The sequence below is a fragment of the Malus domestica genome, chromosome 16, assembly GCF_042453785.1.
Source record: "Malus domestica chromosome 16, GDT2T_hap1".
Lineage (NCBI taxonomy): Eukaryota > Viridiplantae > Streptophyta > Magnoliopsida > Rosales > Rosaceae > Malus > Malus domestica.
In genome coordinates this window covers 39,066,480-39,090,709 of record NC_091676.1, presented here as the reverse complement: position 1 = coordinate 39,090,709, position 24,230 = coordinate 39,066,480, and the positions used below count along the sequence as shown (strand labels likewise).

General features: G+C 36.2%; 1 protein-coding gene and 1 long non-coding RNA gene across 20 annotated transcripts; one reads left to right on the top strand and one right to left on the bottom strand.

Moving 5' to 3' along the window:
* Positions 1 to 1,935: 1,935 nt before the first annotated feature.
* LOC114819179 (glutamate dehydrogenase 1-like) lies at positions 1,936 to 23,773 on the top strand. Of its 19 annotated transcripts, none has more exons than XR_011577048.1 (14): positions 1,936 to 2,445; positions 2,593 to 2,653; positions 2,741 to 2,843; positions 3,000 to 3,073; positions 3,155 to 3,245; positions 3,345 to 3,521; positions 3,652 to 3,765; positions 3,885 to 4,106; positions 4,265 to 4,344; positions 5,670 to 5,714; positions 7,114 to 7,174; positions 7,789 to 7,845; positions 10,058 to 10,103; positions 11,005 to 11,345. XR_011577048.1 is itself a non-coding variant. In XM_070815296.1 (10 exons), exons 3-9 carry the CDS (start codon positions 3,414 to 3,416, stop codon positions 7,801 to 7,803), a joined length of 645 nt encoding a protein of 214 aa, XP_070671397.1. In that variant the 5' UTR covers positions 2,884 to 3,073; positions 3,155 to 3,245; positions 3,345 to 3,413; the 3' UTR covers positions 7,804 to 7,845; positions 11,005 to 11,176. The 19 variants fall into 19 exon arrangements, 2 of the variants coding, with proteins under 2 accessions (XP_070671397.1, XP_070671399.1); XR_011577050.1 differs by having other exon boundaries at positions 2,231 to 2,445; positions 2,637 to 2,653; XR_011577049.1 differs by lacking the exon at positions 2,593 to 2,653.
* Positions 16,914 to 17,985, bottom strand: LOC114823017 (uncharacterized). The gene is made up of 2 exons (XR_003771176.2): positions 17,859 to 17,985; positions 16,914 to 17,582 (listed from the first exon to the last, which is right to left on the bottom strand). It is a non-coding gene; the product is annotated as an uncharacterized lncRNA (long non-coding RNA).
* Positions 23,774 to 24,230: the final 457 nt, after the last annotated feature.

Genomic DNA, 24,230 nt, shown 5'->3' with positions numbered 1-24,230 from the left:
TTACTATTTTCACCACATTTCAGGAGAGAGGTCAAAATGACTATTAGGTAGGTGAATTGGTTTCGAAATGAAGGTAGAGTGGGCGAGTGGAAATGGAAGAAGAGGAGGAAACTTTGGCATGACTGTCAGAGATATCTCGTCCGCCCAAAGTCACAAAAAAACCCACTCTACATTCGAGTACTCATATGTGACAAGTTAGCCCCAGTAAAACTTTTCGAAAGCGAAAGTCCTAATCAAGGAAGAAAATATCGGTAATATCGGAAATATCGGTAGTCCGAAAACACTGAAATATCGATGGAAATATAGGGATAATATCGATATCGATAAAAATTACATGGAAACCACGGAAATTGTAAGAAAAACTTGGAAATTTTTAATGAAACTTTGCAGGATGTTTATTTAGTCAATTATCTATTAGTTTATCACAAAAAATTGGAAGGAAATGCATTGCATGATGGATTTAACTGATTTAAGTTGATTATATAGCGAGCTGGCAAACATTGTGAGTGTAGAAAATATGTAGTAATTAATGAAAGAAGTTTAAACACACCATAATCATTTATATATAATTAATTAGTACAATATTGGGAGGTTTTATTTAGGATATTAAAAAAAAAAAGGGAAGTGAATAAAATGATAAAGAATAATATGCCAAATTTGACACTGGTTTTCCGGCCAAACCACTGCGAGTTGGCCGGCGTCCAAGGTATCAATCTCTGCGTCTCGTCGAGTAGTACAACTTTCCTTTTTATTTCACTCAATTTCGTTGAGTATTGAAAAAGTTATACTCATTTGAATCTTACCCAGTTTCCGGCGACCTCAGTGACTTTCGAGGCATTTTCCGGCCAAACCACGACGATTCAGATGTCGTGTGAGGTACCATTCTCTTCGTCTCTTCGAGGGCTACAACTTTCGTTTTTATCTTGCTTGATTTTATTGAGTTTTGACAAAGTTATGGCCGTTTAAAGTGGGTGTGGATTTCCGGCCGAAATTCCTATTTTCTTCCTTGGTCGAGTCCCACATCGCCCATGTGAGGGCAGTGAGCAAGCAAGAATGCCTTTAAAACCCACATTCCCAAGCTAAGAAAAGCATGTCTTGGTTGGCCTTTGAGCTATGATTAAGTGTAGTATGTGTTGAGATTTCTCAACATTTTTAAGTATTTTTGAATATTATATTGCGATATTATCGATAATTTTGAAAATATCGCAATATTATCGATATTATTGATAATATTGTGATATTTTGATGAAAATCATTTGGATAGTTAAAAAAATATCGAACTTAAAAAAAAATGATAATATCGGCGAAATATCTCTGATATTATCGATATTTTCTTTCTTGGTCCTAACTCATCACTTCCTTGCTGCTTGCTTGCTTGCTTATTATATGTTTAGGTCTGGTTTGGTATTGAAGTGGTTCTAAAAAAACTGATATAAAAAAAAGTTGGAAGTTTTTTTGTGTTTGGTAAACATTCCGCTTCAGCTTTTTTTCACAGTTTTTGGTGAAAAAAAGCCAAAAACAAGAAGTTACAAAACCCAGCTTTAAAAAACTGACTTTTTTTCACATCTGTTTTACATAAAAGTTTATCAAACACTATAATACTACTTTTTTTTTTCAAAAACATTTTTACAAAAAAGTTTACCAAACACTTTACAGCTTTATTTCACAGCTACTTATTCTCATAACACAGCAGAAGCAACTTTTTTCAAAGCACAGCAATACCAAACCAGCCCTTAATGATAGGGCATATTACTTTAGTCTAAAGAAGGCTTTTCAATTGCACTGTACAAATGAACAGTGTTTTGAACCACATTTCAGTTTATTTACAAGATTGCCACTCAGATGCTTTTAACCAGCTTTCTCTTAATTTACAAAATTGCCACTCAACCTTGAGGACCTATCTTCAGTCGTTCGCTGCATTTCAGCTTTTGACTCGGCGAGAGAGAGGGGGGACATCACGGCTGACAAATTGGAGAGAGAAGCTCGCTCATATTTTTTACTCGGAGACAGCTGGGTGTGCCTGTGGTGAGCGGAGAGAGGGGGACAGAGCGACTACAAAGGAGGGAGACACAGGGCCTGACTGATTGGAGAGAGATGGGAGCTACGGGTTTGGACTGAGTGTGAGAGATATTTAGGTAGGTGCTCTGCCAGGATCTATAGGATTTTCCCCCATTTTAGAGAGAGAGAGATGGACAGGAAGAGATACAGAGCGGAAAGCATGGGTGTGTGTATTCTTTGGGTCTTCCGAAAACGCTAGAAACCTAAAACATTCTTAGCTGCTCTGCAACGGGTTGGCGACTTCGATCATGCGTCCTACAGTCCGCATCAATCTCTTCCATCTCTGCTTCGTGATCCCTTCGATCCCTGCTTCCTCATCTTTTCGATCTCTGCTTCACGATCTTCTCGCCCCCTCATCCTGCACCCAATTTCTCTAGCGTTCAAGAGGTAATTAAATCTCACTTCTTTCTCTGATTCGTGCCTTATTCTCACTATTTTTCTCGAATTGTTTGTTTTTCTTCAATATTGTTGTGTTTCGATCCCAAATTTTTTCGTATTTTAAGAAATCTTATTTCTGGTATCTGATTTGTGGAGGGTTTTTTATCCTTTTAAACGTGGGTTGTGGGTGTTTTGTCCAGGGAGCAAAATTGATCTGGTTAGGCTTTTTCCCTTTGAAAATTAATAGATGTTCAAATTCGAAACAGTGAATTATTAATTTATTTGTTGTTGCGCTTCATGAAAGCGAGGCAATCATGGTTGGATTTCATGGCATTCATGAAAGACTCGGTCAGGCTTTAGAAGGTTTGCCTGATGAGCTTTGCCCATCAGATGAAGTTGAGGAACAGGTATATACATATATGCCCCTTTTTTCCGTTTTCAAGCTAATGCTTCTCATGTGTTATTTCATTTTTTTCACACAAACAAATCTTTTATCAATTCAAACTATTCTCGCTTTGCTGCACACGTTTGATATAAGTCCGTCTGGGTTTGACGAGATTCAGAGTACTTCTTATCAAATTGGTCGCACGGACCACTACAAGGAAGACATCTTCCAAACCCTCTACATAGCATCGAGGTAAATCCCACTTTTGCTCTGCTTCACAAATTACTTGTATTTTTCCGTAATATATTTTGAGTTCTAGAACTGTAATTTCAGATTATTGCCCCTTCGACTCCTCTCCCACTGCTTCAAGCCAAAACCAAACCCAGCTCCAGCCTCCAGTCCTCTACAAATCAAACCTCACAAAGTAAAGCACTCTGATTTCGTTTTTTATTTCTGGTCCAGTAACCTTAGGTAAAGCAAAGAACTGTATAAATCCTCATGCATGTGGTTTGTTCTTTTGCAGAATCTGATATTGAAGGTGATAAGTAGCTGGTTTTAGCTTCTAAGGTAGACACTTAAAGAAGGAGCAAAGATGAATGCATTAGTGGCAACGAACAGAAACTTTAAGTTTGCTACTCGGCTTTTGGGATTGGACTTCAAGCTTGAGAAAAGTTTACTTATACCATTTAGGGAAATCAAGGTAATTTTGCATATAATCTCCCTTTTGTATATCCCTTACTCTTAATTATAGGTAGATTTCAGACCTTAAAACTAATGTGGTTATTGAGTTTTCTCCTTTCGTTGCTTTTGAACTATATACTTTGGTGCAGGTTGAGTGTACTATGCCAAAAGACGATGGCAGTTTGGCTTCATTTGTTGGCTTCAGGGTTCAACATGACAATGCTAGAGGCCCTATGAAGGGAGGAATCAGATATCACCCAGGGGTATATGCATACTTTGTTAAGTTCCACTTCTACGACAAATGTGAATGGTTGTCATATATCAAGACTCGCTGCCGAGAAATTGTCTTTAATTGTTATCGATCCTTTTATGGAAAATGTAGGTTGATCCAGATGAGGTGAATGCTTTGGCGCAGCTGATGACATGGAAGACGGCGGTAGCCAACATCCCATACGGGGGTGCCAAAGGGGGTATAGGATGTAATCCAGGGGAGTTGAGTCTTTCCAAACTTGAGCAACTCACCAGAGTTTTCACACAAAAGATGCACGATCTTATCGGAATCCACACCGATGTTCCAACACCAGATATGGGGATAGGTCCACAGGTTGAGCACGCCACATTTTCCATTAATTTTGTTCAAGAGATTTGATTACAACAGAATTTGGTTATCAAGTAGATCAGCTTGAATGTCCGAAAAACTTTGAACTGTATTTTAACAGTTTTCTCTTCTCGATCTTTTCGGTATTTTTGATGTTTAAACAGACCATGGCATGGATACTAGACGAATACTCAAAGTTTCATGGCTACTCACCTGCAGTAGTGACTAGAAAACCTATTGCAAGTAAATCATGGAAATGTGCTTAATGGTTTGCATTGGTTGCTGTTGTTGCATAATGGTTTGAATCTGTGCTTAGGTTGGTTTGAAACTCAGGTTGTGTGAATTAAGGTGTAAAAAATGAATATGGATGAACCTTTAGCTACTGCATGTAGATTCAGTTTTCCTTTGCATTTCAGTGAGTTGGAAACTAAGTGGAACTGTTTGAGAGAGAGAGAGAGAGATAGAGGATGATGTTTGGATTTTGGTATATGCAGCCCTACTATAACTTTTTATACACACTGAATACACTTACCTTTTTTTATATGCACACACCGACTGCATACGCATACAATATACACTCACACACATCACACACTTATCCACACAGAGTACACACACATTTTATATGCATACACAGTACACGCACATGCAATGTCACACAAACACTGTCATGTACTTATACACACACAACACATACAATATATACTCACACGCTTATGCCTTCTTTTATCACTTGGAAGATTTTGTTGTTTTTCCTCAGCAATACAATATACACTCACACACTTATGCAGCACAAGCACTCACACACACAGTACACACATTGTTGTTTTTCCTTATTTGATTATTGGGATGCCAAACTTTAAGAATTTGTGTTTAATTTGATTCTTTGGTATACTCAGTTAATTAGCTAAGTAGTGGTTTACATTTAGATAATATATATATATATATGTATATATATGATTTTGGACTGTAGTTTTTCTCTAACTTAATTTGTTTTGATTCAATGGGTTAGTGAGTTAAGGTTGTTCTTAACTTTCTGTTTCCTGATTGAATTTGTTTTGATTCAATTGGGTTAGTGAGCTAAATTTCAAAAGGGGGGGGGGTTTGGTTTCCGAATGCCTCTTATGGGTTGTGTATGAGGCTAGAGGATTTGAACTAAACCACGCAATGGACATTCATAATAATGTGCAAGTAGGTATTGCATATACGCTTAATGGTTTGCATTGCTTGCTGTTTTTGCATAATGGTTTCAATATGTTCTTAGGTTGGTTTAAAACCCAGGTTCTGTGAGTTTAGCGGTTTAATTGGGGGAATGAAAAATTAAAGTTGGCCTTTCATTGAAGATGGTTAAACAATTGGAGTTTGTTTTATTAGAAAGATGGTTAAACAATTTTGGTTGCTCCCCTTTTCACTGTGGCTCTGTTTCAACCATTACATTTCATACATTTGAAATCTGTTTACTATCTCATTAATTGGTGTACGTTAGCTCATATAACTCAAATTTAATGAGATTTGGTCCTCCAATTTGTCTGATTTCCTAACGGATTTACTTTCTTTGGAAATTTCAAGAAGCCTGATTATGGGAGGAAGAATACACTTCATTGCCATCTTTAGGTATACAATTCTGCACACTGATTACATGTTCAAAGCCTAATTAATTGTACACCAATTTTTTATTACTTTTGTAAAGCTTTTGTACTTAGATTTAAATATGTGATTAGTTTGTGAAGAATAAACGAGAAAACTAATCATGGGGACATACTTCTTTTTCGATTTTCTCCTTTGCATTGTTTCTTGAATGAAATTGGATTCATGGATGTAGGGATACATCAACGATTGAGGTGTGAATAAAAGGTCTAGGCATAATGATTTCAGGGTTTAGAATTGATTCGAAAATACTAGAAAATGCTGCATTCTCTGTTCTTTTTTGCTGTTTGCTTTTGTGATTCCAACTTAGTATATACCCATTTTTATAGAACCATGAATGGTGGTTGTTAAATGTTGAGCCATTTGACAATCCTTAGTTCTGCATTCCTTGATTTTTTTTTGCTGTTTCAAGTTTGAACAACCTTTCATGTTCTTTTTTGATGGTTTATAATTGTATATTTGCAAAGATGCATGGCTATTAGACCTTCAATTAGAGATCATCATGATTGCATTGTCATAAGACTGAAGCTGTACAATTACTATTTGCTAAATATTACTTCTGTCATTTAATTGAGGTTCGTGTAGAAGAGGACTCAGGCATGTTGTTAGTGTAGATTTACATTTCTTATTACTTTCGTGCAGTATTTGATTGTAAGTCATGAACAAGCCAATGTTTTTCAAACTTTACAGATGCCTATGTTCACATATGAATTCTTTTCAAAAAAAAAAAAATGTTCACATATGAATAATTTGGCTTATGGACATTAATGTTGTAAGCAAATATGGTAATTGTTCAATCTATGGAATATCTATTTAAGGTCTCATTGGTTTAACATTATCAAAACTTCTGCATATGTCTGAAGATTAACGAATGCTTATATATACATATAAGATCTGAAACCGAAACCGATGGAATTGTTTTCTTATTTAGTAACCACCGTGTATATATATATATGTACATATGTATGTATATGTATATGTATACGTATGTGTGTGCGTATGCGTATGCGTATGCGTATGTGTATGTGTATTCCAATAAACTTGCTTATATCTTTGGAAATGTGTACATACCAACTGTCAAAGCATGTATATACCGGTGTCCAAGTTGAGCACAACAATGACACCCCATTCTATTCAATCTCAGTTATTGATACAGCGTTTGATGATCTAATTCACCTATTTTCTCTTATTGCGATTTTGTCTTATATCTCTTGGTTAACATTAAAATTTGGATGGGGGAAAAAAGTTTGTGGTTAGATGGGTATTTGTTAACCCATAGTGCTCAACCACATAAGTTAGACCTTTTAGTTGCTTTATTTTGCTCTAATCCTGTCACTTTTTTGGCTGACATTTCACGTAATTAAAGGTTTATATTTCCCACTTGGAAGTATCTGGGAAAAGAAAAGGGGAAGGAAACAAGAGCCAAAGTAAGGGCTGTTTTCTTTTCCTTTAAATTGTTTAACGTTTACGCTTTTTATTTGTCGAGTTCGTAATTTAGTTCATTTATACCGTGCTTTTGGCATGGTTTATTCTTTTAAGTGCCGGTTGCCCTATAGCCATTACAATTTAGGTCTTTAGTTGTTTGATAGAAAATCGCTTTGATTCATCGTTTCTTATCGGATAGTTTGATCGTTATGCTCTTATTTCAGATCTTAACTCATTTTGGTTGCGAGTTTGTTCTGTAATTTTTTTTTCCTCTGCTATTAATAGCTTACCACATGTGGTAGCAGAGTGATTGCATTAGTAGCTTATGTATACAAGTGAATTCAGATGACACAATGAGTTAGATATTCGAAAAAATGTCTGTTCATTTTTTGAATCTTTAAAAACTGTCAAATCAATTTGAGTATGTAATTTTATGTTAATTGTTAGGTAAATTGCTGTTTTTTTTGTCGCTGATAAAAAGTATAGAGTTTGGCTGTGTAAATGTGTGTAGTTTATACATTTCGCTCAGTTGACAATTTGATAATGGCTGAAGTGCATTCTTTAATCAAATGTGTTTTCTTTCCTCGATCTTAAATGTGTTTTTGGTATTTTGCAGATCAAAACAAAGTGAAAGCTTTTGACTGAATTTTGCAACCGCTACTTTGCTGCTTTGGTAAAGTCTCAACTTCTTGATAATATCAATTAATTTTGGCTGTAATGTTAAGGTATTGAGTTGAATGCATATGCTACATGGCATAGGTCTAACATGATTAGAACTTTAATATCATGACGTGTGATGCTAATTAAGCACAATATGAGTATCTGTACCAAGAAAGACATAAGCATCTAACGGATCTACTTTCTTTGCAATTTCAATTTGGGAATTGAATTTATTTACAAAATTACAATCCTTTTTAAAATTTAGAAAAGAGCATGTCAAAAGACCAATTTTCTTTACAAAAACTTGAATACAAAGTAGACCATTAGTGAAAACAAACCAACAACGATTATGGTAATTTAGTAAATTAAACATAAACCATCTTTGAGAGTCATACTCCCACTGTCGGTTTTCCTTGCGAGCATATTTCCTACCCAAAGTTTCCCAAACTGTGTTCTCAAACTGCTGCATCGGCATATCTTTCCAACTTCTAATAGTGTTTGGTCCCCATACTTTCCACAATTCGTTTTGGATCTTAATAATAGCTGCTATATTGCTTGCAATTGTCAATGATTTAAGTTTTTCGTTTTCTTTTCTTTTTGGAAAGCATGAGTGTGAAGTTTTATCAGAGTTTGACAAACAAATATATATTGAATATTTCAAATAGACTTTAAATTTATCCCATAGAATTTCTCCTTTTCTTTTTATGATTGTTGTTGCCATGCTGAGAAAAAAAATTATATTAATGGTTGTTCATTTACCTTTGTAGTATTTCATACTTATTCTGATCTCCACTGGTTCTTTAAATGATGTGGTTTTTGAATCAGTTAACATTTTTTAAAACGGGAGTTTTAACAAAACACTTCCGGTACTGTTCATTTTTAACGAAAAACCCCTTTTTTACCTTTAGCTGACACTATTCACTATACCTTTGAAAATGACTTTTCATTAAAAGAGATGTTTTTTTGGACTTTTCATTAGTTTTCCTTTTTTAAAATTCAAACAACATTATGGTTCCAAGTGTATTCATTTGGCTAGCGTTGGCTAAATCCTCTCGAAATTTGGTTTAGTCAGTACATATTTGTATAATATTTTGATAGAAAATGTGTTATATTCTCTCTATATTTGGTTTGCAAAGGGAGGGCAACATTTTTCGGGCTTTGGATATTAAAGACTAAAGATGGTTTTACTTTGTTAATTAGTTTAATTAGCATGTGGTTTGGTGGGGTCTGGTATGTATGATTGAACTAAAGTGTGTGACAGAAGAAACTGTGAATAGTGATTGGTAAATATTTCGCATTTTTTTCTATGGGCCATTTGTGTTCTATTTGGGTTGTATTTTGAGTCATGTAATTTAAATTGCATACAAAGGGCTAAAGAAGTAAATCCAGTATACAAGCTCTCACGGTAAAGTTTAAGTTGAAGCTACACTATGGAATGTTAAATATTTAGTTGAAATCTGAAGACTGAAAAATAAAATAACTTAGAAACTAAATTGAGTAGAGTTAAGTTTTTAGCCTCAAATATCCTTGGGCAGACACAAAATTTTGACCCCAACATCCAAGATTTTGATCCCAACAGCGTGGATAAACATGCTGTCAAACGACTGATTCCAAAACACATTTTAACAGCTTTATCCGGCTGATAATTCAGAACATTATCAAGTATAAATGACTGGTCGTCAGTTAAACCCTTATGAGATTTACCCTTTGTTTGTTGCACTTTTGCAAATTTATTCCGTTCCACCATCACAGTTTTTTTTACTTTTACAGTTTCCGGAATGCATTTTCGATCTTAATACTATCTGCTCTGTTGCTTGCAGTGATCAATTTTTAAAACTTGAAACAACATTATAGTTCTAAGGAAAATTTGGGAAGACCAAGGATGTAACCATCTTCGGTTTCACATTGTTCGCCATTAGATTTCCTAATATAAGTATTTTTTACATGATCTTACTGGTGAATTGTTAAACGGTACAAAGAGAGAAAACAACATGCAATTTTATAAACTAAACCTCACATGCATTCTCTTTAGTATGGGGTATCCGAGAAAATAGGTTTAAGGATTAGGTTTGGTTGGATTTCAACCATTACATTTCATAGATTTGAAATCTGTTTACTCTCTCATTTAATTCATGTACGTTAACTCATTTAACTCAAATTTAATGAGATTTGATCCTCCAATTTCTCGGATTTCCTAACGGATTTACGTTCTTTGGAAATTTTAGGAACCCTGATTCTGGGAGGAACAATACGCTTCATTGCCTTCTTTAGGTATATAATTCTGCACACTGATTATATGTTCAAAGCCTAATTAGTTATACACCATTTTTTTATTACCTTTGCAAAGCTTTTGTACTTAGATTTTAGATATGTGATTAGTTTGTGAAGAATAGACGAGAAAACTAATCATGGGGACATACTTCTTTTTCGATTTTCTCCTCTGCATTGTTTCTTGAATGAAATTGGATTCATAGATGTAGGGATACAACAACGACTGGGGTGTGAATAAAAGGTCTAGGCGTAACGGTTTCAGGGTTTATAATTGATTCAAAAATATGAGAAAATGCTGCATTCTCTGTTTTTCTTTTGCTATTTGCTGTAGTGATTCCAACTTAGTATATACCCATTTTTATAGAACCATGAATGGTGGTTGTTAAATGTTGAGCCACTTGACAATCCTTAGTTCTGCATTCCTTCATTTTTTTTGCTGTTTGTTGTTGTCATTCCAACTTAGTTTATACTTATTTTCATAGAACCATAAATGCTGGTTGTTAAATGCAGTCCAAATGTTCTATTCTAACTCAAAACCATCCTCTTCCAAAAATGAACAATCTCACTGATTTTCACTAAACGTACTCCACCGTAAACCATTATTTACTCTATTTAGCTTATTCCTTCTAAAACCAACGTTCTCACACTCTAACCCCTGTACTAATTAAGAACCACCTGCGATACCTCATCCTTACTTTAGGCCTTTAAATTAATATGGTGACAGAAGATGCATTCCCGTTGTTAGCAGCTTTTCTTTCGTTAAATATAAATTTGTCGTACATTAAGTCCATTGAACTGTCCCAGTTAGAGTCCATTGCACTGTCACAAATTGTGTTACTATTCATGTATCCATTTGTTTGCGCTTCGAATTCTAACTCTCAATCTCACTGATTTGTTGTAGTTTAGATCAAGGTCTTATTGCAACGTTGTGATCTGCTCTTCTTGCTGCCTTTATCTAGGAATCCGCACCTATTGCATTTGAATCAAGGCTTTGGTATGTCACCTAATCTAATATACATTGTTTCCCTGTGCTTTCCGTTTGAGTTAATGCAAATTTATCATGTTTCAGTCGATTGTTTGGTTTTATCAGCTTATGTCATTCGTCTGCTACCTGCTTTGTTTCTCATTCTTGGTTATCTCTGTAATCTTTTGATACTTCACAAGTTCATTAGTTTCTTTGTTTTTGTTGGTTTTAACTTGGTCTCAACCATTCTATTATTGTTCAAAGGTGCATTGGTGTCATCTGTGATTTTTCTTTAACTACATGTTCCTAATTCTTAGTCGAATGTTGTTAGTCATTTTATATATATTTTTTTTTTGTCAATTGCTTTCTTTCTCTGTTGCGTTTTCAATTTCCAAACCATTCTTCAGACGTTAGTTACTTTGCTTGGTTGGTGTGGTTGGTGTTTTCGTTAGGTTTTCCTAAGAGTCAACCATCTCATCCCTCCCAAAGTACATTAATAAGTGCTGTTAATAACTATGCTCTCCGAACAAACCTAAGTTATTTCCAAAAAACTCACAGCTTCTATATTTGAGTTTTAAAATTTTTTGACACAGTTATTTTAAGATCTACAAGCTAAACACATTTTTCTTTCTAAATACATAAATATTAACGTTGTATTTAATTTGTTATTCAAGGTTAATAAAATGGTGAAAGAGATTGATCGAAGCGAACAACAAATTCTAGAAGGTGATTTGGTAAAAAAATTTAAGGGAACTGATTAAGGCTCGAAACGATAAAAAGTATGAAGGAACGATAGTGAAATATTTCGATACTGCCCCAGGATCCAGTACAAAGAAATCAGTGAAAATAAAAAAAACAAGGTTCGGTTTGCGCGTTTATGGTAAGGGCCCAAACTGAAACAAATTGGTGGTGCACACTCTCTACTCACCTTATATATCCCTTTGTCATTCATTATTATGTTGAATTTATTTAGATAAATGTTTCTTATTCATCCAATTACGATTAATACAATGATTTCCCACAGCATAGCGCGGGCTTATTGATGCGAATTATATAAGCACACAAATTAAACCCTCTTTTTGACAATTGTAGTATAGATGTAAGTAGGGTATCGTTCTAGGCCGGGGATTAGGAGGGATTGCTAATCTATTCTAAATTAATTTAAAAATATTAAATAAGACTCAAGGACACAAAACTAGGCTAAAAACTCTAATAACTTGAAACACACTTATAATGACTCAAAATAATGGAAACACTCAATTTAGACACTAGGAACTGAAATGGACGGAAATTGAATTAAAAGACTAACAACAATGAAAACTAACTAAATAAAATAATTTAATAATGGAAGGGTGTTTGGTTTTGACTAGAAGTAAATTAAACTTAAATAAATTACAAAATTGACAAAAACATGAAATTAAGGTGAAAGGATAGGTGATGGATTAGCTAGAGGGTTATTCTCCACACATGACACATATGCAACCTAAATTGATTTTCAGTTGTTCTTTCAATAAATTGTGAATCTCAACACTTCAAATTAACCGTGAACAGCACTTTTTTAATCTTCAAGTTTTCCTTAAGTTATTGAATTGGACGGGAAAACGCAAACAATTCAAAACATTCTTCAAAAGTCCCCTACGTGAAAAGCACAATAGATATACAATCAAAGATCATTAAACTTTGTGAAAACTATAAGCATTGACGAGGCATTCGTAACTATGAAAAGCATGATACTCTTGCCAAGAATTCACTTAACACGATTGTGGATAACAACCTTCACTACTTGTGAATATAAGTTCATAACGATTAGGTGAAATTCACTTATATTCTAGCATCAAATTCATGCATGTAAATTAAGTATGCATCCTTAATCGACATACAAAAATAAGTTATCAATCAAGCAGTTAAGCAAATTAAATCACAACTCAGAAATCACAACTGAAGGTAATCAATTCATATTACAAATATATTCATGGCTTTGAATTAACCTCTAGCCAAAATAGGTTTATTTACACATTATTAAAACAGAAATAAAAGAGGAGTTTGGAAAGATTAAACCGAAAGAGGATCTGCTGCGTTCGTGCCCACTTCTCTCTCCCCCTGCCCGCGTCAGTCTTCCTTGCGTCAGTCTCAGCTGCAAGGGCAGCTTCCCCCGTGCTCACCTCTCTAGTCCGTGCCTTCCTTCTCCTCTGCGCAGTCCTCGGGCAGCTTCCCGTGATTCCCCCCACGCCTGCCTTCTTGTTTCTGCCTTGTCTTCTTTCACCCCGCCTGTCCTGCCCTCTGACCTCTCTCCTGCTTCTCTCCTTTTTGCTGCTAAAGGCAGCGTTTCTTCTTTTATTTTCTGCGCACCCTGCGCACTCCTCTGGGCTCCAAGACAGCCCACTGCTGTCCTCTCCTTTTCACCTGCTACTCTCTCCCGTGTCACTTTCTCTAGCTGCCAAAAGCAGCTCTTTGATTCTCTTCTATTATTTTTCTTCCATCCTCCACACTCCCCGCATCTTCTCCCCTTTTTCACGCTGCAAAGGCAGCTTTCTCTATATTCTTCTCTTCTTTCTCAAGGCTGCAAGACAGCCTTTTCTTTCCTTAGCTGTCCCGCCTGCTTTCATGCCTGGCGCTCCGCAAGTCTCTCCTTGGATTCTCGCTGTCTTTCCTTTTTGTCTTGGATCCCCTTTCTTTATTTTATTCCTCTTGCTGTCCTTGGATTCTTCCTTGACAAAATAATACAAAACTAATTTGTATCATAAACTCTAAATTAGTAGCAGTTGGGAATTAAGAACAAATTCAAGTAACAAATCCAAAACCAATATTCTATGAAACAATCAATTCAATGCATATAAAATAAACCAAAATAAACCAAAATAAAACCCAATCCAAAAATAAAACCAATATTCTTTCTGTTTATTATTTAAAACTCATTTGTGCTATTTTTATTTTCTTTGCGTAACAAATCCTATAAACACAAAAATAACGTAAATAGCTCAAAAATATAAGGAACTAACTAAGAAAAGACGAGTGAATTCGAAGTAAAAATATATATAAATATGATCCGATCACTTATTTTCTAGTATATGATAGAACCACGTTCCCAGTCAAATAATTGGACCTATATATATATATATATCAAAGCCATTCTCATTTTTTCCAAAAAATATGGACTAGGTGTGAAACACACTTCAACGATCCGAATAGTCTAATTTGTAAATCTCGATTCATAGATCATTCTTACAAAAATTAAATTAAATTCAATCCAAAATCATTTGTCTATTTAATTATCAAGATAAAATTGTATTGTTTCTTATATAACAAACAAAGTAATCGTTATTTTTTTTTAACCAAATTAGATGTCTTAAATATTTTCGATTTGACTAATATTTTGCAAGAATGGTCTATGAGGTGCAACTTGAAAACTAGAGGGTTCAAATCGTTAAAATTCGATATCGTATGAACCCCACAACTAATTCCTATTTTTATGAAAAAATGGGGATCCCTTCCCTTGAAAACTTATAGTACAAAAATTAAAACATAAGGCCTTAATTAAGTTTGGGAAGTAAACCCTGTAATTTGGACGACAAGCAAGACCACACAGCCCGAACTAAAACCTTGTCGTTTAAGGGCTAATTACATTTTACACTCTTTAAATTTGCGATGGTTTACATGTTTGGTCATGAGATTTTGATTTTTTCACATTACACCTTAAAATTTTAAAACTGTATCAATTCATGTCTTTTGCCTAACAAATTATTTGAATCTTCATTAGATTGATTGCATGATGAGCGTGGAATCTATAATTGGATGGATATGTAAACAACATTTGTACAAAATTGACTAAAAAAACATCAATTTATTGAAGAAGTAGACATTCAAATAGACAAAAGGTGAAATTTAACACAATTACAAGATCTGAGGGTCCAATGTGTGATATAAAAAAGGAAAGTTTCAGGTTAAACAATGTCACGCTCCAATCCCGACATATGTTCAGGATCGACACATGACGTCACCAAATATTCGTATATCTAACATACCCCACCTACGGGATATGTTCAAAGCATAACTCGAGTTCCAAATGCGTAATAATTTTTCGTATGCTTTATGGTTGCATCTAACCTCCTCGTTAGACTGCCTACGTACCCTCAATAGGGATTAAGCCGTTTGTAGTTCACCATTTCACTACACTCGATTATTCAAAACATATCTCACTACGTCTCAACATAATACACAATTCAGCGAATGCCACATCTCAAGGATCAATCGACGAAGCACAATAATAATCTCAAGCCACGTTGGTCGACAAGTCTAATCATAATCATAACAATTACATCCAATAGCATCCAATAATCATACCAAACAATAACACTTACCATACACTGAAATGCAGGGCTAGAGTGACACAGTTCGGTCAAAGCTTACATCTCTGAAGCTAAAATCAAATCCAAGAAACCAACAAGTCAAATGATGCGATTTCGGACCACTCAACGAAATCCATCAACATTTGGTTATGGACTACTCAACAGAACCAAGACACCAAAGGGGATTATAGACCACTCAACAGAATCCGAACCAGGATACAATTCCAACCACTCAACGGAATCACGGAGTAGAAAGGATTACAGACCTCTCAATAGAATCCGAACCAGGATACAATTCCGACCACTTAACGGAATCGCGGAGTAAAAAGGATTATAGACCTCTCAACAGAATCTGAGTGGATATGATTCCGGATCACTCAACGAAATTGCGGAGTACAATAGATATAAGACCACTCAATGAAATCCAAGTTAGATACGATTCTGAACCACTCAACGGAATCACGGATCACGAGGGATTCCAGACCACTCAACGGAATCTAAACGAAGCAGGGAACCAGACCACTCAATGGAACCCCAGCGGATATCCAATTTTGGATTACTCAACGGAACCGAGCGGAGGTCCAAGGAACATATCAACAGCTCGAAGAAACAAAACATGAACCAAGTGCTCAATTTACGAAGGCTCAACAAAATAAAACAAAGCACAAGTACTAAATTTAGAGCAGATCAATGAAGCGAGAAATGGAACAATGAACCGAGATGTGAAAAAAATTTCGAAGCAACAAATCCCCATGTCAATGGGTTAACAGTCCACTACTAGCCCTTACATTTCATCACATCACACCAATCATACAAATCAAGCCACATTTCAAATATGCACGTCAAATTACTTTTCATCAAACCATTCAACAAGCACTGCAAATCACATTTCACAAATATCATCAATACACAAGTCAATTTGAAACATTCGCCCATGGTCCACAACCGCACATTCGCCCAAGGGCTACCACAAGAAACCACCACTTTGATAGCTCCTATTCACAAGTGTAACCAAAACACCATATGCAAGACATGTACTTTGATCCTCAACAATACACTCAAACTAACTAATCTCACACTACAAATCTCAACGTCATTTTGGATAATCTAGAATGGTTTGGTCGGAACAAGGGAATGTTTGAATAAGTATAACCTTTAGAAAATCAGGGAGCAAGTGAAATTTAAATATTCATATGCATGTTGTCTTCATGGTAAATAAGAAGGGTGACATTTTAAACCATGTGTAGACATAATAATATAATTTCCAACTCCATCATAGATCATATTAACTTGATACATATAACTCAGACAATATATAGTAGATGCGCAAAAGATCTGATAATGTTAAACCAATTTGGTTTAGTTCGAATGCATACACACACATATTTTATAAGATGTCAAGAACATATCACTAAACTTGTTAAGCCAAAAGAAGACCCTAAACAGATCATTGGACAATTACCATATATGCCTTTTCAACATTTGTACTGAAAGACCAAATTGTTTCATATGAAAAAGAATGGGCATCTTATAAATAGTTTTAGAAAAAACGGTAGCCAATCCACAACTCGAAATGCTACTATATAACTTGGATGTCATTATCCTTCTCTACATACTGCATCCGTCAATTGTTCACAAATAAATAAAAAAAGTAACAATTTGAAATCTTCTTTCTTACCCGTAAAAGAACCAGCCAAGAGCTTTCCTTCAATTTGAAAAAAAAAAAAAAAAAACTAATTAGGCCACTAGAACTACCTACTTGTTGTACCAATGGTGCCATCAGTAGAGCAGCTCCCCTTGCCATCTTAATTTAAGTCTCAAGACTTGCTATCTCTCCTTAACTCTCATCTGTCATCTTTCATCATCTCTTTCGTATTCCTTTTCTTTCCACTTTTCTCTCCATCTGCCCTATTACTCAAAGGAAAGGAAACGGAGAGTCTCTCATGTAAATTATTATCGTAAATATTAAGTTTATCCTCTTCCCCTTCTCGCTATCTCTTTCCTGTTGGGTACAAGAAGAAGGCCAGGCGGTGCCTTCTTATCTGATGGCTTGAAGATAGCCATTAATACTATAACATAAAATATAAAAATAAAAGTCTTAAATCTTCATCTCATCTTCCAGGCTGCTTGGAGGTGCTTTCATGGGTATCAAAATGAGCACCTAGATAACTACAGAGGAAAAAGAAGATACAGTTGCAACCTTTTCTCACACTTAAGGCATACATATTCCTGAATCTTTCAGTTTAAGCTTTAACCAAAATATTGAAGCCAATAATTGATCAGCGTCTGATAAATAATCAAATTAAACAATAAAACCTAAATTAGTTCATTCTGCATTGCGAATAAAGGAATTATTATTTCATGTTTGCCTATCCTACCACATCGGTTCACTCGCACCATCTACATATCAAGCTATATATACACACACAATTACGTAAAAGGTACCTTTGTATAATCCAAGCTTCAGACTCCAGACCGCAGTAAGAGTCTCTTCCCCGCCGTGGTAGCAACGACAGCATTACGCATCTTCAAACCTTTAGCTTTCTGCAAAGTAAATCTCCTTCTTCCCCCCCCCCCCTGGCGCGATCACAGCCATCCACCTGGTATTTTCTGGAGCCTTCTAGCAAAACGGGACAATTTTACCATTTTACCCTTAACCTTTGCTCGTTTATATTTCATTCGTTATAGCTCCAAATTGCAATCCGTTTGCAGTCACGCGTTCGTATCGACACTTACTATCCAAATATGTAAAGAAATCAGGAAAATTATGAAAGAATCAAATATGTCCGTGAAAATTTTGTTTAATTCAATAGGGGCGATTTCATCATTTTACTTAAATAAATGCACCGCAAATATAAACACGTCGAATTAATAATACGAAATACGTAATTTTAAATAGTGAAATCCGTGGAGGGGATTTCACAATCAATGTGCATTACTGTCACAAAATTGCTTGAGAAAAGGAATTTCATGGCTCTGGTTACATTTTCTCACCATCTTCTCTAATTGACTGGAACAAAACGATGGAGAGATATCGTTCACCAAAGCTTGGAAAGACCCCCTGGAAGCAGTCAAATTCTGAACTACTTTAATACACAAAGAATCGAAAGCAATATAGTTTTACGTGCACGCAGATAAGACAAACAAACAGACAAAAAAAGTAGTGAAGTGTGACCAACCAGGATTACCAGTCCATCTTTATATCATGCCTCTCTATACCAAAACACAATTCCATAAGTAAATCACAGTCATGATTTTACCTTGACTACATAGTGTTAGGACTTGGCTCATCAAATTTAGTGTCCTATTTTATTTAGGATTGTATTAGGGAAAGTATAGGTGCACCGATTCTTTTCCTAAAACAACTAGGAAAGAATCAAAAGTAGTTTCAACTCCTTTGATGGCTCACAAAAGAGAAACAATTGATAAAGAAGGTGCTCTATGCTAATGTCTTGGGCTGCTGTATGCAATAGCATGCGCACGACCCAACCTAGTTCAAGCACTCAACATCATTTCCAAGTACATGGCAAATATAGGAAAGCAACATTGGGATGCAGTCAAGTGGATTTTGCATTACTTGAAAGGTTCTTGGTGATAAGGGATCATGTTTGAAAAGCAAAAAAAAAAAAAAAAAAAAAAAAAAGCAAGATGTTGGGAAATGTGGATGTCGATTATGCAGGGGACTTGGACAAAAGAAGGTCAACTTTTGGTTATGCCTTTACATGTGCAAAAGGACTAATTAGTTGGAGGGCACTACCACAACCAATTACAGCTCTGTCCACCACAAAGGCAGAGTACATTGCTTTGGTCGAAGCTAGAAATAAAGTAATTGTTGGTGTAAAAGGCTGGCTCGATACAATCCAATATGTGTGTGGAGAGAGTCCAACATTAGAGAAGTACAACAATAATCTAAGATTTAAATATACGTGTCAACTTCTAATTGCACCAAGGTCTTTCAACATAAAATCTCACACCTTAGGTCCATTGGGCTAGATACCACCCTGGGGATTGAGCCTAGGTGTTTAAGTAGGGACAATATTGGTGCATGGCAGTTGTAGTAGTTGACACTTATGGAGCTCGTGACACAACATTTAGTATCAAGTCCTTGGTTTAAAGTGTTCTACGATGTCAAAAGGAAAGGCGACCGTGGACCTAAGGCTTGCGCTAAAACCTTTTGATGGCAATGATAACTTCATTGATTGGCAAACAATGATGAATAATATACTGATAAACTAAGATTTGGATGATGCACTCATTGGTGAGAAGCCTACGACCATGACATCAGAGGCATGCACCAAGGTTCTCAAGAAGGCCAGGAACACCATCAAAACCCATCTCACAAGATCAGTCAGGTCCCATATCATAGAAAAGACAATCGTTAAGGAAACATGGGACAAGTTGAAGCATGTTTATAGGGGCAAAATTGTGTCCAACAAACTTTTTCTCAAAGATGAATTATTCAGGCTTCAACTAAAAGAAGAAGGTATACTGAAGATCACATATGTAGGTTCTAGAATTGCATAGCCAATCATTAGAAGGTCGAAGAAACTTACAAAGACGATGATATGGCTACCATCTTGTTGAGGTCTCTACCTTCAACTTTCAAGCTCTTTCGAACAACTCTAATGTTTGGAAAGGAGTCCTTGAAGCTCAAAGACATAAGTCAAGCCCTTCAGTCATATGCTAAACTGGATGATATAACTGAGAGCTCTCAAAGCCTTTATGCCAAAGATAAGGATAATGAACAGGAAAAGACAAAGGAAGATAAGAGCAGCAACATGGGTAGGTCGGAATCCAATAAGTAAAAGGAAGGGAAAATAGGTCCCATTTTTGGTGACTTTTGACTTTTGAAATAGGTCTGATTTTTAGTTACTTTGGATACATATCAAAAGACCCCAAGAAGGAAACGAAGGAAGGTTGCTTCGGTGTGGTTATGCCAACTCAAATTTTAAAGAAAGGAATTGATATTTCTTATACCTTTGTTGAATCATCTTTGCATAAGCAAAGACTAATCACCCTTGAGAGAGGGCCTTCATTCCTAGCTTCTTTGCTCCATGAATTTCTTGGAAGAGGATTGAAGAATGGATTCTCCAAGTTCCCAAGAGAGGGAACCTCTAAGTGTCGACACCAAGGATGATGAAGAAAGAAGATGAGTGCCATTGGAAGAGTTTGAAGCTATTGAAACTCCCTCAATGTGGGAGGCCTCTCCTAAAAAGCATAAAAAATCATAAAAAATTCATGAAATAATCCATACAAATCTATAATACAAATCCATATAAATATGCAAAAGTCCTTTGAGAATTTGTAGAGTCTATTAAAATCCTTTGAAATCTTTCACTTTAAAAAAAAATCTATTAAAACTCTCTTAAATCCAAATTGACAACACCTGTAAATTTGTAGTGACTGAAGGTCAGATTAGAGCATCTCCAAAATAAATGTCAAAATCTTCAAATCAACATTAACAGTCATAAAAAAAAGCAACAAAATTTTCCAACCGAAAGGCCAAATCTGAATATGGTATGACGTGGAATAGAAGTCCACACCCTTGCTGTCAAATTTGACAGCATCGTTAAATATTTTTAATTCATTATTAAATACTTTTTCCAGGTCATGGATCCACCTTCCTTCAAAGAACTAAAAAAGACAAAAATATCATATTCTTCATCATTTTTAATTCCTTCCACCTGCAATTCCAAAAGCTTCAAACTTCTTCATTCCCGATCTGCAATTCCAACCGCATCTCTGTCTCTAATCATTTGCATAGTCCCCCCAAAACTTTTCTCATTACCCTTGCTTTCTCCTTTTTCGTTGTCGTCGTCTTCTCTCTTTGCACCTTGGGTTGATCACTTAGAGTAGCTCCAGCGTGTGCTGGAGCCCGAGGGACAGGCGAGGGAACAGGGCCAGAAAGCCCGAGCATGCCCAAAGGAAAGGCTCGGCACGAGTTGCCAGCCCGAGAGCCCGAAGGCAACGTGACGTGGGCTGACATCACGGCGACGTCAGCCACAATATAAAATATTAATAAAAAAAGTAAAATTTAAAAAAAAAATTAAAAAACCCAATAAGCTTCAAACTCAACGGCACTCGCTGGAGTTCGTCGCCGAGGCTGATGAACATCCACAGACAAATGGCAGAGATCCAGTCCCTCCTCCGTCGCAGCTACCACCGCACCCCACACTGCCTTCGCCTCCACGCACTTGTGATCCCCTTCCTTCCACTTGCGCGCCCAGATCGCACGATTTGGGATTTTTTTTTGGGGGGGAGAGAGAGAGAGGGAGAGAGAGGGAGAGAGAGATTTTAACTAAGGAGTTGGTGATCCTTTACCTACTTAACTAAGGAAAAACTGAAGTTTTGCATGGATCGGCTATTGATGTTGTTAGAGTCTGAGGCCCTGCCTCTGGAGCTAAAGTGAGAGAGAGCTGCTGAGCTTGAAAAAGAAAGAAAAAAAAAACACACAGCTTTTGGAATGGTGCATTGGTACCATGTGAAAAGAAGAAGAAAAAAAATAATAAAAAAAAGGTTTTGGAATGGTGCATCGGCACCATGTGAAAAAAAAAACAAAGGTTTTGGAATGGTGTGCTGCACCATGTGAATTGAAAAAATTAAAAAATAAAAATAAATGTTTTAATAGAAAGTGGTACAACGAGACCGATTTAAAATTGTCATAGCCCGTCCCGAAATGTTTAGTTTCGACGGTGTGAAATGACGGTTTTACCCTTGAACGTATGTGGGATGGTGTGGTTTAAGCTTTGGTTGTGGACAAATTATGTATTTTCTTAAGTTTTGGGACCCAATTGGAACTTAGATTTTTTTTGGTTTTGATTGGGACCAAATCTAGACCACAAACACACACTCTCTCTCTATCTCTCCCGTGTACACTCTCTCTCTTCCCTCGGTTTTTCTTCCTTCGTTCGTACAATTTGTATGGTCACTCTCTCTAAACTCCAACTAGGCACAGATCGAGTTTGTAGACACCGTCATCATCTTCATCTCATCGTCATGAACCCATCTATACCAATTTTGGGCGTGAAAGCTTCGAAAAGCCCAAGAAACCTTAACCTCTGATTTGAATATTGTTCATGCAGCCGTAAATGCATGATTTTCAGAGGATTTCAAGCTTATAGGAAGCTTAAGGACCTCTCCACGAAGCTCGGAGAAGAAAAATGACATGATTTGGACGTCGGGAAGTCGAGATCGATGCATTTGAAGTTTGGCTGGATTATCGAAGGTTCTCTGGCAAATTTCCTTGGATTTTAGGTCCCAAAACAGTTTTCCGGCGACGACGGCAACTGGCGAGGTTCATCGGAGAAGAAAGAAGAATATTCCATCAAAGTTGACGAAATATTCCTAACGGAGGGTAACGACGTCAATTGTTTCGCATATAAGGGAGACTTATCCCGAGGACGAGCGTAGTCAAGGGTGACTCGGGGGCTACGACCCTTCGACATACCAGTGAGTGGGCATTTGGTTTTCAGTATATACTTATATACTTGATATTTTCCCAGAAAATGCGTTTAAATGAAAGTATGCTTTGAAATGCCATGCATATAAATTTATATTCAGCATATGATTTAGTATATGATGCATAATATGAATTGGTGATGTGGACGCTTAGGTAAGTACCAGGTGAGTTATGTTTTATTATATGAGATATTTATAATATGAGATGTGGTTGAAAGCTCATAAACCTGCACCTCGGGTGATTGTGATTTAGCTAGAGATATGGTACATGCCTGTTTATGATGTCACCTCCCGCACCCTATGCTCACATTGGATCCAATTTAGGTGCATAGTCTTGTCGTACAGACCATTATATGTGGTTCCGACTCGTAGGTGACTAGCGATTTATCGCACAGTTATAATGAGAATGTAGTAAGGAGCATAGTTATATTACACCCAGTCCTGTCGTACAGACCATTACAGTGGTTCCGACTTGTGTGTAGTGTAGTGCCGTATAGGTCACTTACAGTGACTCCGGCTAGATTGACTAATGAACTATGAATTCAGCCGTACAGACTTCTGCAGGGGTTCCGGTTAATATGTTATTTTCCATGAATGTATTTTCACCTGAGTTACTTATTCTGTTATATATATATATATATATATATATATATATATATATATATTTTATTTCTGGGAAAATTATACATGTTTTACGGCGAGAGGTTAGAGCATTTGATAAATGAAATGATTTTGAAAAGCTTTGTTTTTTCCCACTCACACTTTCTATTTTGCGCCCCTCCAGGTTTTAGGTAGACTTGTTGTTGGTGGCATTTGTGGATCTTGGCGGTTCTGACAAAGTATAATATTCGTAGGACTTCTTCTGGTACTGTATAACTAGTACTTGTCTTACTAGACTGCACTTAGACTTCTATACTCTGATTATGTGTATTTACACTTGTATCTCATTCCTAGCACTTTCTGCTTATTAGTGCACATTAATTAGCTTTCGGTTTTTTATTTATTCGTATATTTCATATCCTTATCGCTTCCGCACTGTACACATGGCAACGTCACCCTCACGTGACTGCCAGCACGCCTTGATTTTAGGTCGGGGTGTGTCAAAAATTTTATCCGTAATTACAAATAATTTTTTTTAAATACTAATATTTTATTGCCTATTGCTAGGGTTATTCAATGTAGGGATGGAAATGCAAAAAGCAGTTATTATTCATTGAGTGGATTAAATAGTGAATAGCCCGGGAATGCCTTAGCAATGGTAGAACTGCTCTTATAGTGTCGACCGGTCAAGCTCGTCTCCACTGTCAAGATGGGATTTGAGGGCCTCTGAAGGGGTGGGGGTGGGGTTTGGAAAATCTG

What these genes read in the sequence shown, in the direction of transcription:
- LOC114819179 (XM_070815296.1), top strand. Translation starts at nt 3,414, where the DNA reads ATGAATGCATTAGTGGCAACGAACAGAAACTTTAAGTTTGCTACTCGG. An exon ending in ATATGGGGATAGGTCCACAG is followed by an intron (nt 4,107 to 4,264) that starts GTTGAGCACGCC and finishes ATGTTTAAACAG; the next exon opens with ACCATGGCATGGATACTAGA. An exon ending in CACTTCATTGCCATCTTTAG is followed by an intron (nt 5,715 to 7,113) that starts GTATACAATTCT and finishes ACGTAATTAAAG; the next exon opens with GTTTATATTTCCCACTTGGA.